This window comes from Nannospalax galili, unplaced genomic scaffold, assembly GCF_000622305.1.
Source record: "Nannospalax galili isolate Female #2095 unplaced genomic scaffold, S.galili_v1.0 scaffold1871, whole genome shotgun sequence".
In the NCBI taxonomy this organism is placed as follows: domain Eukaryota; kingdom Metazoa; phylum Chordata; class Mammalia; order Rodentia; family Spalacidae; genus Nannospalax; species Nannospalax galili.
The window spans coordinates 540,787-556,843 of record NW_008330293.1 but is presented as its reverse complement, the minus strand read 5'-3'; the positions used below and the strand labels follow the sequence as shown (position 1 = coordinate 556,843).

At 39.1% G+C, this 16,057-nt stretch overlaps 1 protein-coding gene across 1 annotated transcript in view; it reads right to left on the bottom strand.

Annotated features, from left to right (window-relative positions):
* The window catches only part of LOC103742327 (disintegrin and metalloproteinase domain-containing protein 5-like), a 103,379-nt gene that overhangs the window by 83,587 nt on the left and 3,735 nt on the right, over window positions 1–16,057 (bottom strand). The window contains exons 4-9 of the mRNA XM_008843382.1: window positions 14,760–14,838; window positions 14,419–14,495; window positions 13,264–13,438; window positions 12,552–12,617; window positions 1,456–1,527; window positions 1,112–1,278 (exon numbers count right to left, since the gene is read on the bottom strand). Of these exons, the coding sequence (XP_008841604.1) occupies window positions 1,112–1,278; window positions 1,456–1,527; window positions 12,552–12,617; window positions 13,264–13,438; window positions 14,419–14,495; window positions 14,760–14,838 (636 nt within the window). The remainder of the gene's footprint in view (window positions 1–1,111; window positions 1,279–1,455; window positions 1,528–12,551; window positions 12,618–13,263; window positions 13,439–14,418; window positions 14,496–14,759; window positions 14,839–16,057) is intronic.

Below are 16,057 nucleotides of genomic sequence, written 5' to 3'. Positions count from 1 at the left end.
TAGTAGCAAAAACTGAGTCTTTTTGTAAGAAATAGTATATTTTAAAATGAAATGGAAATCTTTTTTAAAGGCTAAAAGCTCATTCAATTTTATGTCTCACAGGGCTTATATACTGAGTTCAATATTATATAACTATTAATTCAACTGTGAACTTAAAAATTTACAGCCACTTTTGAAAGAGATGCATCCTACCTCAGGAAAACGTTATTGAATATGTCAATTGTGTTGTAATGATATGCTTATTCTAAGTATGTTGTTATTAAATAAATCATTTTTAAAAATTAAAAAAAAATTCTAATAAAGGAACATGAAAAAAAAAGAATATTTCAGTATGTCAATTGTGAATGTGGTTAAGCACCCAGAAATATAAAGACAAGACCTAATAATTTATTTAAAACACCATTGTACCAATAGTGGTAGTTTTCACTGTAGGTCTCACATTTGTATCTACTTACCATCTGTCTGTCTATCTATCTGTCTATCTATCTATCATCTATCCACCTAGAATATCTATGTAGATAAATAGATATACCTAAAAATCCAATTTTTGTGGCCCTGTTATTCATTTATTCACTAACAGGTGCACAGATTTTTTGAAAGTTAGAGTCTAGATATTTATTTGCCAATTCAATACATTTATTTTATTAAGAATAAAACTATCAGTTATATTATTAATTAGTTGAGATGGGACTTTAGATTTTTAATAACTGGTAGTAGGTATTTATAAGCCTAAAGAAAAGATTTAACTCATAATTAGGTTTTAGCCATTTCACTTCTTATATGCAACTACTTTGCCCAAAGTGCTTGGAGTTTTGTTTGTTGCAGAAGGAAAAGACACTGTGCAGTGTCCAGTAAAGCATTCCAAACTGTAAGTGTAAGATTATACATTATATTTTTTGGTGCTTTGATATTGTTTGATAAAACTTTTCACGTTTTGCCTCACATTGTTCCAAAGGCTAAAGTATCTATAGCGTACACATTTCTTATCCGTGATATCCAGAAAATTTGTCGAGCACAGTAAACATAAAGTAAATATTTATCTTTCATAACTAACATATTAAGTAATTTTTTTATTCTTTCAATTATATAAGACACAGACTAATACACTTACCTTAGTAAGTACGAAATATGGTGTGGCTCATGGTCCAAATTGCTATGTTTCCAATCTAAAAACCTATATAACACACGGTCAAGATCCCCTGTGGTAGAAATTTTGTTCTTGTTTGACCAGATTTCAATGGAAGATATTAAAACAGTCAGTTTTAACTTGGAAAGCATCTAAAAGGAAAAGATAAATGAGAAATTTTTATAAATATGAACATGGCAATAAACAAAAACAAGTTGGACATGGTACTTTGGTTACAGAAAGTCTTCAAGAGCAAGCAGAATATACATCAATTCATATCACCTATATTTTTAAAATATACATAAACAAAATAGCTCTTTTAAACTTACAGTGTTAACAAGGCCAATGATCTGAATAACCTTCTGCGTTACAGCCTTTATGTCAGAGCCCATGTAGTCAAACTGAAATAGACACACTATTTTAAAATCTGGTGGATCTAAATTAACACAGTACATCCCTTTAAACATACAAAGTGCTATACTCTGAATAAGCAAAAAGAATCGAAACCCGAAAAAATGAGTAACGATAAGTAAATAATGACTTAAAAGTATTCAGTACCATGAATGTAAACATTACTTAATGCACTGGAGGCTGGGAGCAAGATGGTGGCTGTGCTGGTTTGGATGAGAATGTCTCCCATAGGCTCCAAGTATTTGGACATTTTGTCCCCAGATGATGGTGCTATTTTCAGAGGTCTTAGAAGGTGTGGCTATTCTGGAGGAAGCAGGTCCACTGGGGGTCGGGGGTGGTAAGAGAGTTCTTAAGCCTTGCCGGATCTCCAGTTGCTCTCATGTTTCCTGTGCCTGCTGGAAGATGCAGAGCATAGCTTCTGCTCCTCCAGCCACCTCTGCCGCCATGCCTCCCTGCCATGACGGACTGTAATTCCCCTGGAACCGTAAACTCAAATAAACTCTTCCTTCTATAAATTGCTTTGGTCAGTGTTTCTATCACAGCAACAGAAAAGGGACTAACACAGTGGCCAAGGGCTGGAGAGTTAAGGGCAGTTAAGAGAGCTCGCTACCGCTGGTTGTGGTGGCACACGCCTTTAGTCCCGGCACTCGGGAGGCAGAGGCAGGAGGATCTCTGTGAGTTCAAGGCCAGCCTGATCTACATAGTGAGTTCCAGGCCAGCTGGGGCTACAGGGAGACCCTGTCTCAAAAAGACCAAAAAAAAAAGCAAGTTTGCTGCTCTTCCAGAGGACCAAAGTTTGGCTTCTAACACCCACACCTGAAAATTCATAACTGCCTGTAATTCCAGCTCCAGGAAATCTGAGGCCACTGTGCTCAGAGGCACAAAAACACATATATACACATAACTAAAAATAAAAATCTTCTCTTAAAAAGATGGCAGCCATACTGTCTCAACAGAGGAACCATTCTCCAAGACTGTATACACAACCGCCCTCCTTCACAGAGGTGAGGAAGCATGTAAAGTACCATAATGCCTGGCTGAAATAGAGGAGTCCTAAGAAAAGAAATTAGAGGTAAAGACTCAAATGTGTTCTGAAAATTCAACACCTTTTCCAACAATTGCTAGAATACCTAGATAAAAATTCAAAAAAGGTTTGCACCCCCACCTCTGCTCTGTTAAGATCCTTGTGGGGATCTGCTCTGTTACGATCTTGTTTCTCTATCTCCCTGCACTCTGTGATCTTAGCTCTGCCAGGAACCCTGGACTCTCTGGGGGTCTCTCAGACCCACATTCGTATGCTCCCTTTCTCGTGCTCTTTGACCATCATCTCTACTCTGTTAGGACCGTGTGGACCCCAAGATCTGGGAGCTTTCCCAGACCTTCTTTGCCCTCAGACTTGCTCAGATTACTAGGATCATTGCACTCCAAGACCTGTAAACTCTCCAAGTTTGACCTATCAGTCAACCTATTCACCTAGCAACCACTCAGCCCACCCTGTTGGTCCAGAACCACAAGGAGTCAACCCTGGAACCTAAACTCAAAAGTTGTACCTCTCCTTAGCTTAGCAGAGACCAATTTTTACACCCCATTTTCACATGAACAAAAAGCGGCCTCCAAACTGAATACCAAGCACTACTCATCTGGGTCATGACCTGTCAAGTTGGAAAAGCTGAACACAGAGAAACGAGAACAATAAACACTCAACAAAGATAAATCACCTACCCATACCATGAAATACCAAAATGACACAAGTCCAGATGCCTAGGTCTTATTGAAAAAACACAAAAACCAGGAATAGCTGAGATGATAGGTCAACAACAGAAGTTAGCACCTCATTGTAATGTTTCCTGAGAACAGCAACCTAGTGGATGCACATGACATTGGTTTCAAAATAGCAATTATAAATATGTTACAGGAACTCAGAGAGGACGTGAATAAGATATGAAGGCCAAGAAAACACAAACCTTTGAATTGGAATAACTAAACAATTCAAAGCATGAAATTAGAATACAATAAAGAGTAAACGCTCCAAAGAAAAGCCAAACAGAAATTAAAAAGCCAGGAGCTCAAACAATAAAACATAGAGAAAAGAAGGCAAAAGGAAGTGGAGGGACTGGAACAGAACACAGCAGGTCTTGAAGACAAGTTTGAGGAAATGGCTCTCAGTTTAAAAAAAAGTCAAATCTATAATAACCCAGGAATGGAATATGCAAGATGTCTGGAAGATTGTGAAAAGGCTGAACCTATGATTCATAGCTATAAAAGAAAGAGAAGAAACCCAGGTTAAAGGCACAGAAAGTAGTTTTAATAAAATCAGAGAAGAAAATTTCCCAAATATAGGGCAAGAGATACCTATCCAAGTACAGAGGCATACAGACACTAAGTAGACAGGGCCAGACAAAGTAGCTCCCCATGACATAATAATCAAAATTCTAAATGTATGGAAAGAACAGATATTGGAAACTGTGAGAGAAAAAGCAAGTCACATATAAAGGCAAGGCCCATCAGAATAACAGCTGACTTTTCAATGGAGACTATGAGAGCCAGAATGTCTTAGACTAATGTTCTACAAGTCATGAAAGAACAGATTCCAACCTACCCTACAATACCTAGCAAAACTGTCAACTGATATTGAAGAAAGAAAAACTTCCCGTGATGAAAAACAAGTTTAAGGAATTTATGTTCACAAAACAAAGTCTATAGAGAATACACAATGGAATACTTCAGTCTGAAGACAAGATTAAATATTCACAAGGGCACAAAGAATGAATAAATTATCCCAGAATAGTCAACCAAAAGTGGTCTAAGGTAACAACATTACAACACCAACACACCAGGAATAATAAGCATTGACCAATAATAACCCTCAATATTAATGGTCTCAACTCCCCAGAAAAGAAACACAGAGTAATTGGATTATGAAACAACATCTATCAATTTGCTGCCTCCAAGAAACCTACCTCACCAACAGAAATTCCAATAGTATTTAGAAACAACTTGGCACCATCATAAACCTACAATGTATAATCAGCTCAGTGATAGCACAATGCACCTTTTAAGTATGCATGCACCACACACCAACAGGGACCATATCTTTGACCATAAAACATACTTCAACAAATTTAAAAGAATCCACATCACAGAGCATAGACTCTGACCACACAAAAACAAAATAAAAATATTGTTTTTAAAAAACGAGTAAGTGTTGGGGCTGGAGCTATGGCTCAGTGGTTAGGAACACTGGTTTTTCTTACAGAAGACCCAGGTTCGAATCCCAGCACCCACATGGTAGCTAACAACTGTCTGTAACTCCTTCCCATCCCAGGGGATCTGACAGCCTCTTCTGACCTCCGCAGGCATCGCACGACATGGGTGTACTTACCTACATGCAGGCAATACATGCATACACATAAAATAAAAGTAATAAATAAATAAATAGTTTTTTAAAAAAGGAGTACAATACTCAAACCCTCAGGAAGTAACTAGCGTAGATTCTCCATTTTCAGTTCTGTGCTCACACGTGCACACGTTGCATGTTGGTCACACCCCTCCTTATTACTCTCCATTTATCCCCTAGTTTACTTGTTTTCATATACACATGTACATGATTTCATGTATCTAAACAAAATCTAGAAACTATAAATGAGAGGAAGCACAATACTTGGCTTACTGAGATTGGCTTAATTTGCCTAATATGATTATCTTCAGTTGCCTCCAATTTTCTGAAAATGACACTTTTTCTTTTTTCAATGACTGAAAAGTAACGTTTTAAAATCTGTCCTCATCATCAACTAAAGCTTTTATATTTTATTTTTATTATGTGTGTATTTGGGTGGGGGGTGTGCACGTGAGTGCAGTACCCTCAGAGGCCAGAAGCGGGCATTAGATTCCTTGAAGATGCACTTACAGATGGTTATCTCACGTGGGTGCTGGGAACCAAACCCAGGTCTTCTGCAAGAGCAGTTCACATTCTTGACCACTGACCAATCTCTCCACTCCCCCATCCACTGACTTTATATCTATTTCTAACCTAAATAGCTCTTGTAGCTATTGCTATTTATTTTATCAAATGCCTTTTCAGCATCAGTGGAAAGGCTCATGGAACTTTTCCTATTCAATAAACTAAAACATTACACAGATTAGTTTTTAATGTTTTCCCACATTCCTTGGTGTTTATGTATGTGTGTACACATTTTTTTGTATTTGTGTGTGTATGTACATATTTTGTTTGTTAACCTTTTATTGAGTATCGGTGCATCTCTGTGAATGAGCAATACACATCTCTAATTTGTTCTATAAAACAAGCTATGAAAAGGTCAAATGTACCTATTATCTGGAAGAATTTGTATAAGGTTGGTACAGTTGCCTTTAAAATCTATAGAATTCCCCCAATGAAAGCATTAAAACCTGAAAGATATTGTTTTAGAAACTTTCATAAAACTACATGTAATTTAAAAATAGATCTTATAGTTATTTGCTATCCATTTTTACAAACAGCTATTTTTAAGAAAACTTCCTATTATTTCTAAATCCTCAATGTTTCCCCCCAAAGAAATGTTTGTCACATATCTTAATATTCATTTTTAATATTTTATTTATTATTTTTAGTGTATAAGTGTATTGCCTGCATGTAGGTAAGGTAAGTGCACCCATGTCGTGCAATGCCCGTGGAGGTCAGAAGAGGCCATCAGATCCCCTGGAACTGGAGTTACAGACAGTTGTTAGCTGCCACGTGGATGGTGGGATTTGAACCCAGGTCTTCTATAAGAACAACCAGTGTTCTTAACCGCTGAGCCATCTCTCCAGCCCCATGCCTTAATATTCTTTAGAATCTCTGTTGGATCTTTACTAATTTTGCCATTTGTATTTCCTATCTCTGGCCTTTCTTATATTTCTTGATTAGTCTCACCAGATTTATCAACCAGCAGGGCATGGTGGTACACACCTTGTAATTCCAGCACTTGGGAGGCAGAGGCAGAGTGATCTCTGAGATCAAGGCCAGCCTGGTCTACATAATGAGTTTCAGGCCAGCTGTGGCTTGTAAGGAGACCATGTCTCAAAAAGAAATAAAAATAAAAAGCCCAAAAAACCGAATTATCCGTTTTATTGGTTTTCCACTGCACAAAGCTGTGGGTTGTGGATGATTTCTATTTCTTCTGCATTGACAACTGGCACTCTCATCCTTATCAATTTTTGTTCTAGTTTCTTTTGGTTTATTCCACTGACTTGGAATAAATGCCTTGATTGTTTATATCAAGTATTTTCTCTAATATATATTCTTTTTTTTATTTTTGAGACAGGGTCTCCCTGTAGCCCCAGCTGTCCTGGAACTCACTATGTAGAGCAGGCTGGCCTTGAACTCACAGAGATCCGCCTGCCTCTGCCTCCCGAGTTCTGGGATTAAAGGCATGCACCACCATGCCCGGCCTCTAATATATATTCTTAATCCTATAAATAAAATGCTAAGAAAGGTTTTAGCTGTATGGATAAAGTTGATATCAATATTGGCTACATTTTTCTGATTCCTATTTTCCCCCTTATTAAGAAGTTTAAGGATATTAAGAAATTTAATTACAAGGAAGGAAATTGGGATTTTCTGATAATATTTTATTTGTTATTTTTATTTTATGTGTATGCATGTATTGCCTGCTTGTAGGTAAATGCACCCATGTCGTGCATTGTCCACGGAGGTCAGAAGAGGCTGTCGGATCCCTTGGAACTGGAGTTACAGACAGTTGTTAACTGCCATGTGGGTGCTGGGATTCAAATCCAGGTCTTCTGCAAGAACAACCAGTGTTCTTAACCGCTGAACCATCTCTCCAGCCTGGGGTTTTCTTTTAAAAATAAAACTTCCTTTGCGTTTCATTTCTTTGTTTGTTTCCTTATTTATTTACTTACTTACTTGGGGACACATATGCCACAGTGCACATGTGGAGGTCAGAGAACAGCTTGGAGAAGTTCTCTCCTTCTACCATGTGGGTCCCAGGATCAAACTCAAGTCATCAGGCTTAGGAGCACACCAGACTGGGATTTCGTGTGACTCTCTTTATTAGTAGGGTCTAGCATAAGTTCAGTGCAACATGGCAGTAGATTGTATGCGTGAGAACACCCATCTACTGTCAACCATCTCTGCTGAATGGCAGCACCTAGGGCTGGTCCCAGTGGTCTTGCACCATGAATCCACCTTCGCATTGTATTCTTTGGTGCTACAGGTGAGGCATATGAGCCCGAGGCTGACCCTTCGATGGTGATCCTGCCTGGAACTGAGGAGTTCACCAGTGACTACAGATGCACTGTCTGGGCTATCTTGGCCTAAGGGGCTGCTTGTGAGAGCAAACAATCCTCTTTAAGTCCTACTCCAGTTCATGCTGAACAAATACATCAATGGTAAATTTGGAACAAGCCTGGGCTTGAATTCGCATCTAGTGCTGGAACAGTGACAGCAGGCCAACAATGGACTCCGAGCAAACCTACCTCGGGAAGCCATCTAGGGCACAAATAGCAGAAGTGACTGCTCAGAAAATTAAGTTCCTTGAAATTTTGAGACTGGCAGGATTACCTTTCAGTGTGCAGATGTTATCAAGACCAGCGAGCATCAAGAACTTTCAGAGTATCACACCTCACCACAAAGCAGGAAACCAGAAACTGACCTACAGCAACCCATATGAGTAAGGTCTTGGAGAATTTAGAAACAACCATTTTAAAGAAACTCAAGGAAGGAACTTCAAGTGAACACAGGAAAATTACTCAGTAGCAAAACAAATAAACTTAATGACAAAGGAAAACTTAAAACTCAAGCAGGAGCTTGAGAGGAGCTGAGAAAAACGCACACGAAGTAAAAGTTAAGAAACGACAGAAGGAGCCAACTGTGGAAAAAAATCCATAGAAGTAGGAAGTTCAAAGACAGCCTGTTGGAAAGACACAATTGGAGGCGACAAGATGAAGAAAGCTGAGTGGAAGGCTGGCTCACTGTCTGCCAATAGGTCATTCTCAGAAAGGTCACTAGGTGAACTTTTTGTCAAACTACCCGCTGAGTGACAGACACCAATGACAAATGAACCTCATATCAATGTGTACTTTGTTTAATTGAAGCATTTGTTTGCTCCATACGTACATCCCCATGTTTTCAGTATCTTGGTTAAAAAAAAAAAAAAAAACTTTTTAAAAACCTGGTTAAAGAGACTATAGATCGTAGGATGGGACTCCTGTATGGAACCTCACCCACCCACGGCTCCAGGAACATTGCAGAAGAGGAGGAGGAAAGATTGTTAGAGCCAGGGCTGCTTCATGAACACAGGGAGGTGGAGGCTTCCAGGCCACTGGAGGCTTGTTCATGTGAGTCTGTGACAGTGGTGGTGTCAAACACAGGACCCATGTCAGCTCAATTACATAAGGACCCAAAGGGGAGGTGAGAAATAGGTGGTGGGTCAGCACTAGATGGAGAACTATTTGAGGCTGACTGCTGCTGGGTGAGGGAGAGTATGACTTACATACAACCACTGGATGGGCTGACTAGACTCCAGTGGACGCATTTCCACTGAAGGACATTTGGGTACAATCACCTGAATGAATAGGACTCAGCATGCATGGCAGAGTGCATAGGGTTCCGTGGGGGATTGGGGGAGGCATGGATGGAGGAAGGGGTCTGGATTGGAGCAGAAAATGTATGAAATTTAAGAAGCTCAGTTGAAAAAATGTTTTAGAAAAACCTGGTTAAAAAGTAATTTCATAAAGAAATAAATTCAGAATTTTTAAGGTGGATATATCAACAAAAGCCATCAAATCAGAGTAAAATGATTTGAGACTAATATTAAGTGCAAAATGGTCTCTGAGCTCTCAACCAAATGAAGAACTTGTTACTAGTTTATGCCCCGGCACTTTGGGATCGTTTGCAGTACAGTAATAGGTCACTTCCACTTGTAATAGTCTTCCTTGTCTGTTACCCAGAATTTTTAAAAACTGCCATTTATACGGCATATTTTCCCACTCTCTTTACTTTCATTTATGCACTATAATTTAGATATGTTGGTTGTAAGCAGAATGTGTGTTGTATAACTTTTGTTTCTAGTTTTAAAGGATCTTTTTCTTTAGCCCATAATTACAGCAATTAGTCCCTCTACATGTGACCGGCTATATATTTTAATTTAAATTTTTCATTTTAAGCTTAGTTTGTAATTCGTCCTACACTTATGAGACAGATTACTAACCCACGCAACTACAACCACCAGGTCCACACTGGAGAAACGACAACATCTTCAGCAAATCCTTCTGGGAGCATTATTTACACGTAGAAGAACGAAACCAGATCCTTGCACAAAAAGTCAGTTACAAATGTATCTGTAACGTAAAACCTGAAACTGAAACTGCTAAAAGAGAAGGTAAGTGTGCATCACAATATATAGCCATAGGTTAGAATGTTCTGGATAGAAGTCCAGTTGCTCTAGAAAAAGTCAACAATTGACAAACGAGACCTCATGAAACTAAAAATCGTCTGTAAAGCAAAGCAAATTTAGTGATAAGGCAGCCTACAGAATGGAAGTAAATTATTGCCTAATACACACCTGACAGACGATCAACATCTAGAACACATAAAGAACTCAAAAACATCAAGAAAACAAACAACCTAATCAAAGTGGGCAACTGATCTGAACAAAATTCTCGGAAGACGACATGCACATGGTTTATAAGCACTTTGAGAGTCCACCTCACCAGAGAGGATGTCCTCAAGAAGTCACATGACAACAAAAGCTGGTAAGTTGTGGGAACTGTAAACTGGTGCAACCACTATGGAAATCAGTGCAGAGATTGCAAAACTTCAAAAGCTTGCCCTTCCCACCTACCCTTCCGTGTGACCTAACTATGCTACTCCTGGGTTTTTACCCACAGGCCTCTACGTCCTTCTACAGAGATAACTGCACATCCCTTTTATTGCTGCTCTGTCCACAAGAACAAATGAATGGGATCAGCCGGATGTCCGTTAACTGATTGTGTGTAGTAGGAATGTGTTAGTATCCAAGTGAAACTGTTTGACACTAAACAAAAGGGAAATGTGAAATTTGCATGAAAGTGGATTGTCTTAGCTTTTCTTGTTGCTATGATAAAACACCCTCCTCAAAGCAGCTCCTAGGGAGGAAGGGTTTATGGGGCTCACAAGGGAAGCCGAGATAGCAGGAGCTTGAAGCAGCCGGCTGCACTGCAACCACAGTCACTAGCAGAGAGCGATGGACGCACACATGCTGCTCTTCATCCTGACTTCTCCATGTTGACACAGTCCTGAATACCTTCCCAGAGAAATGGCGCCACCCGAAAAGGGCAGGTCGTCTCACATCTACTAATGGAATTAAGACGCCCTCACAGTCATTCTCAGAAGCTCGGTGATTCTAGATTGTGTCAAGTTCATAATTACTAGTAACCATCACATAGTTGGAACTGGAAATAATATACTGAATGAGGTAACTCAGGCCCAGAAAGACAAGTGCCTTTCCTAACTTTGAATTTTCAGGTTTCTGTGTGTACATTGGAATGAGTGTCTACGGATGACAGGAACCAAGAAAGGAGCCGTGGGTCATGAGACCACAAAAGAAGCCCGGGAGGAGAGTGATAGAACACGTGATCAGAGGGTAGCGAGGAGGGGCACTAGGAGGCCCAGGGGTTAAACAGGGGGTGTAGGAGGATAGGCAGGGTGGTGGTGGGTTACAAAAACTAAGGATGTTTTCATAAAGCTATATAGAAACCTACTACTACTTATAAGGTAGCTAAAAAATATAGTTAAAAAATAGTTTAAACAGACATAACCTGCTTGTGTGCATGCTGCTCCCAGAAGCCACAGGTTTTTAAACAAAAAATCCTCATACAGGATACCTCCATCCATGTTGCTGAGGGAGAGGATCCCCAGACAATACAGATTACCACCATTTTTCTTGGTTGCCAACCAGAAATAGCTATTAAAGCCCTATTACTGAAAAGACCATCCACTTTGGGTAGAGGACACAGATAGATCAAGCAAGAACTGTGCTGGCAGCTTTCTCTCTTCTGCAGTCTTTGTGTGCCAGAAAGCATGATGTAGACTCCTGGCAGAGAAAAGCCATCAGTGGTCTTTCCCAGCTGTGGGCCCTGAGTGCTATAATACCAACCTGCCAGGCAGGATAGGCCCACTGGTACAATACTGTCATGGCTCTTTTGTGAGCAACCAGCCACTATCTGAATGGATTTAAGGTCCACTCCACGAGAGGAAATTCATGCCTGGTGCTATAAACCTGGTCACAAAGTCCACTGCTGGGGAGGTCATAGGACATAGGAAAATCTGCTATTGTTTTAATGAATTGCCATGTTGTCAAACTGTGTTCTAAATATTCATGTTTATAGCCACAGACCAGTGCTGCTCTTAGCCAGGGCAGAAAAGCTTTTTGCACTGGGTGACAGTTAACGCAGACACTCATAACTGGTCAAAGTGCTGAGAATAAGTGACCGCTGAGTGCTCAGCCCTAAGCAGGACATCTACATCACCCCCTCCACGCCCAGGGAACACCACAGGAGGAGAAACAGAAAGACTGTAAGTGCCAAGGTATGGGGTGGTGTGCTAAGCAGCTCTGTCCTCCAGACATGACAGCGCTATTGCAATCATGTACACACAGTTGTTGGGGTTAGCTGCACAAGACACAGGTCTTCACTACTCCTACATCATGGATGGGGGAGGGGCTCCTGAGGCTCCACCCACTACTCCGAGGAGCTTTTGACAGCCAATGGTTGCATGGGAGTCACCATGTTCTTCAGTGTAGTCACTGGTAAGCTGCACATGCTAGTATAAACAGCCCCTAGTCATGTTCATGTAAGCAACCCTAACTGAACTCAGTGAGTCTTAAACAGAAGCCGTTAAAGTGGCAGAGGGAGCAGTTAGAAGTGTCAGCAGAGTGGGAAATGAGGAAGAAAGGGTCATGGGTGACTGCGATCATAGCACATTGTATACATGTAGGAAATGATCAAAACAAATAAAGATTTTGTGAATAGAGCATACCAGACTTTTATCCACAACAATATCCATCTCAATGCATCGCGGAGACAACTTGGTAAATTCAGACCTCTGAAAAACATGTATGACAAGAGTCCTGAGAACCTTTAAATGTTCATATCTATTGAAACTATAACATGCACTATGTGGGCTGTTTTTAAAGAGAAATTTTAGGTGCTATTCGGAGACTTCCCCAGCACAGGGTACTATGCTTTACCAAGAATTTTCAGTTAGACATCTCAGGCTTTTTGAGAGCCCAGGAATCTGTACATCAAATGAAGTGAAATAATAGGTTAATAAGAAAAGAATTGCTTTTTTTACCCTTATGATAATTTTCAATGTAGAAAGATGTTTCACTACTGATTATTAGGAAACTATGTTTAACAAGCATTATAGTTTAGAGAGACATTACCAAAGTTTTAATAGTTAATATTTTCATCTAAATTAGCTGTGTAACCCAAAGAATATTTTGCATTAATTATGTAAAAGCACGGGTATAAAAACTAATATTCTAGTCTCTTTTAATCCTATATTCAAATCTCCCTATTTCTAAGATTAATTACCTAAGTCTTTGCTAACTTGTATCTAATAACAATTATAAATTCTCTAGCCATTTAAAAGTCACGTGGTACCTTCATCTGAAAAGTAAAGCAATGCTAAGATTTACTTTGAAAGCATTTTTGTCTCACAACATTACAAAATAAAAGTTAACACTTACATTTACACTGTTTCTGAACTCATGCTGTGACTGATTAAACCAGTAAGTGTCATTCTCTGCGAAGACAGGAATACTAATTTTACTGTTTGCACTTTTGTAGATCATGTGTGCAAATCCCCACACAGCTTCCATGGGTTCAATTCCATAGGAGATGCTTTTAAATTGTATTGTTCCCCTGAAGGTTAAAATAATTAAAGAAAGTCTGAACGATTCTATCAAGTCTAGAATATTTTTATATAAATATTTTATTATCTTTATTTTATGTGTATGAGTGTGTTGCCTGCACATAGGTAAATGTATCTATGTTGTGCAGTGCCCCTGGAGGTCAGAAGAGGGCATCAGATCCCCTGAAACAAGTTACGGACAGTTGTGGGTGTTAGGAATTGAACACAGGTCCTCTGCAAGAGCAGCCAGTGCTCTTAACTGCTGAGTTATCTCTCCAGTCCCCAAATCTACAATATTCTAATGGCACATTTTGGTCAGAATTTGCTTTAAGTTGAGTCATTTTTGTTTTTCCACTTTACCTGTCTGTTTTTTGAGTTTATATCAGAACTAGGTCACTCTACCTCAGGATGAATAGTCTTTTCTATTGCAAATCTATTTTTATTATCTTAAAGAAAGTAGGATAGAGGTGTGGATTTGTGTTCTCAAACAATTGCTAAGGCCTCTCTCCAGTGTGCCAGCCTCTAGGATCTGCCGGCACTCTCTTCCTAGTCTTAGCTCCTTTGCCTGTGATACGCCTGACTTTTCTCTGATATCCTGGGTCCTAAACTATTTGTGTGGATGGACTGAAGGCACTACATGTTTAAAAATGACTGAATACAAAGGCCAAGTCTTTACTAGCTTCAAGAATTCTCAATTATTCTAGGAAATCAAAACTACAATTTTGTGAAACTGAAGCTGTATGAAGATACTGACTAGGACTCCCTACCTTCAAGTCACATCACAGACTTAAGCACGAGATCCCACCAGCATCAGTACAGAGCCTCTACTTGGGAATAGATGCCGGACCCCATTTTATTCATAATCCAGGTTTGCTTCTCCGGAAATTGAAAGATAAAGGTGAATAAAGAATGATAAAGGGTACGGGAAGAACTGACTCAGATGATAGCAAGATGTGATAGTGGCGAACTTAGTATCTAAATAATACACAACCTGAGTCCTGAGCAAATGCTGAATGCCACGAGAGAGTTTGGAAAACCTGCCACATATCCATTATAATTGCAACTTGTCTGAAAAAAATAATTCACAATGGAAAACAAATGGATGATTCACTCTTAAATGCACATCCTCAATATGTCACTTATGTTTATTACTTTATCTACCACAACACTTTGATATGATAGTTAATCACCCAATAAATTTGTGTCTGATGGAAAACAGCATCAGACTAAGTTATACAATTTAGGTGAATATATAAAATAATAATTAGAGACTTTATTTCTTAAAGAAAATCCAAACAAGAAATCTGCACAGAAGAAAACCTTAAGGCTTACCAGAGCTGACAGAGATTGAGACTGCTGGGTGCCATTTTTGTCATAAGAATAAACAGCAGCAGTTGGAGAGAGAAATGATCTGGGCAAAAAAGCACAAAAATATGCTCCAGTGAAACAAACATAAGAACCCATTCTTCATGTGCAAACTGAGCAACTTAAAGTAGTGCCAATCAACCCAATGAATTCTACTGTCCAAACTTCTCCTTGTCACTGACATTAACTAGATTTTGAAGCTGGCCATTTAACGTGAACACTAAAATGTAGCTTAATAGACAACTCAAATCACTAGATACATTAACAGAAAGTAATACAGGCCCCAATTCCTAGCATAGAATTTTCAAGTCTTGTTCTTTGTCATTCAATGATTTCAGATATGGTAACATATGACTTTAATCCCGGCACTTGGAAGGCAAAGGCAGGTGCATCTCTGTGGTCTACATAGTGAGTTCCAGACCAGCTGGGACTACATAATGAGACCAAGTTACACACACAAATACACACACACACGCGCGCGCACACACACACACACACACACACACACACACACAAAAAAAAAAAAAAAAAAAAAAAAAAAACCTTGCAGCTACTTTTACCAACCATGCCCCTCCCTCCCACATCACCTGAGCCTGCCTGCCTGCCTCTTTTATTACTTTTGGAGACAAACCCTTACACCTGTCTGTGCCACAGGTCCCCTCTTGTTCCTTATATTAAGATGCAGACCCTTTCTCTCCTATGATTTCAAATTCTTCTCCATTGGCTTTTTTACCCTAGTGCTACTGAAAAGCTTTTTTTCAAGTGACTACCATCCTAAATAATTATCCATCAGGTCCACACTGCTATGACCAGGTTTTTTTTATTATTTATTTAATAATATAATTATTGATTAGAAGAAGCATTTCATTATAGCTTTAACACATTTAAAAACAATTTCTAGAGCAAAGATATATCTCTTTCAAAAGTGACTGTAAAGTTTTAGATTCACAGTTGAATTAATACAATTAGACAATATTGAACTCAGTATAAGCCCTGTAAGACATAAAATTAAATGAGGTTTTAACCTTTAAAATAGATCTCCATTTCATTATTAAAATACACAGTTTCATACAGAAAAATTCATTTTAATGCAATTGACACAACTGCACATGCGTTTGTAATCTCCATGTATCTGATTATTACTAGTCACAGTCGGTTACTTTCTGAGCTCCTTGGCCTCTGATCATGGATACAAAGTCATCAGGTAGATTTCTATGGTAATGTTTTTCACATCTACTAGTTATTAAGGAGCAAATTTTTATGCT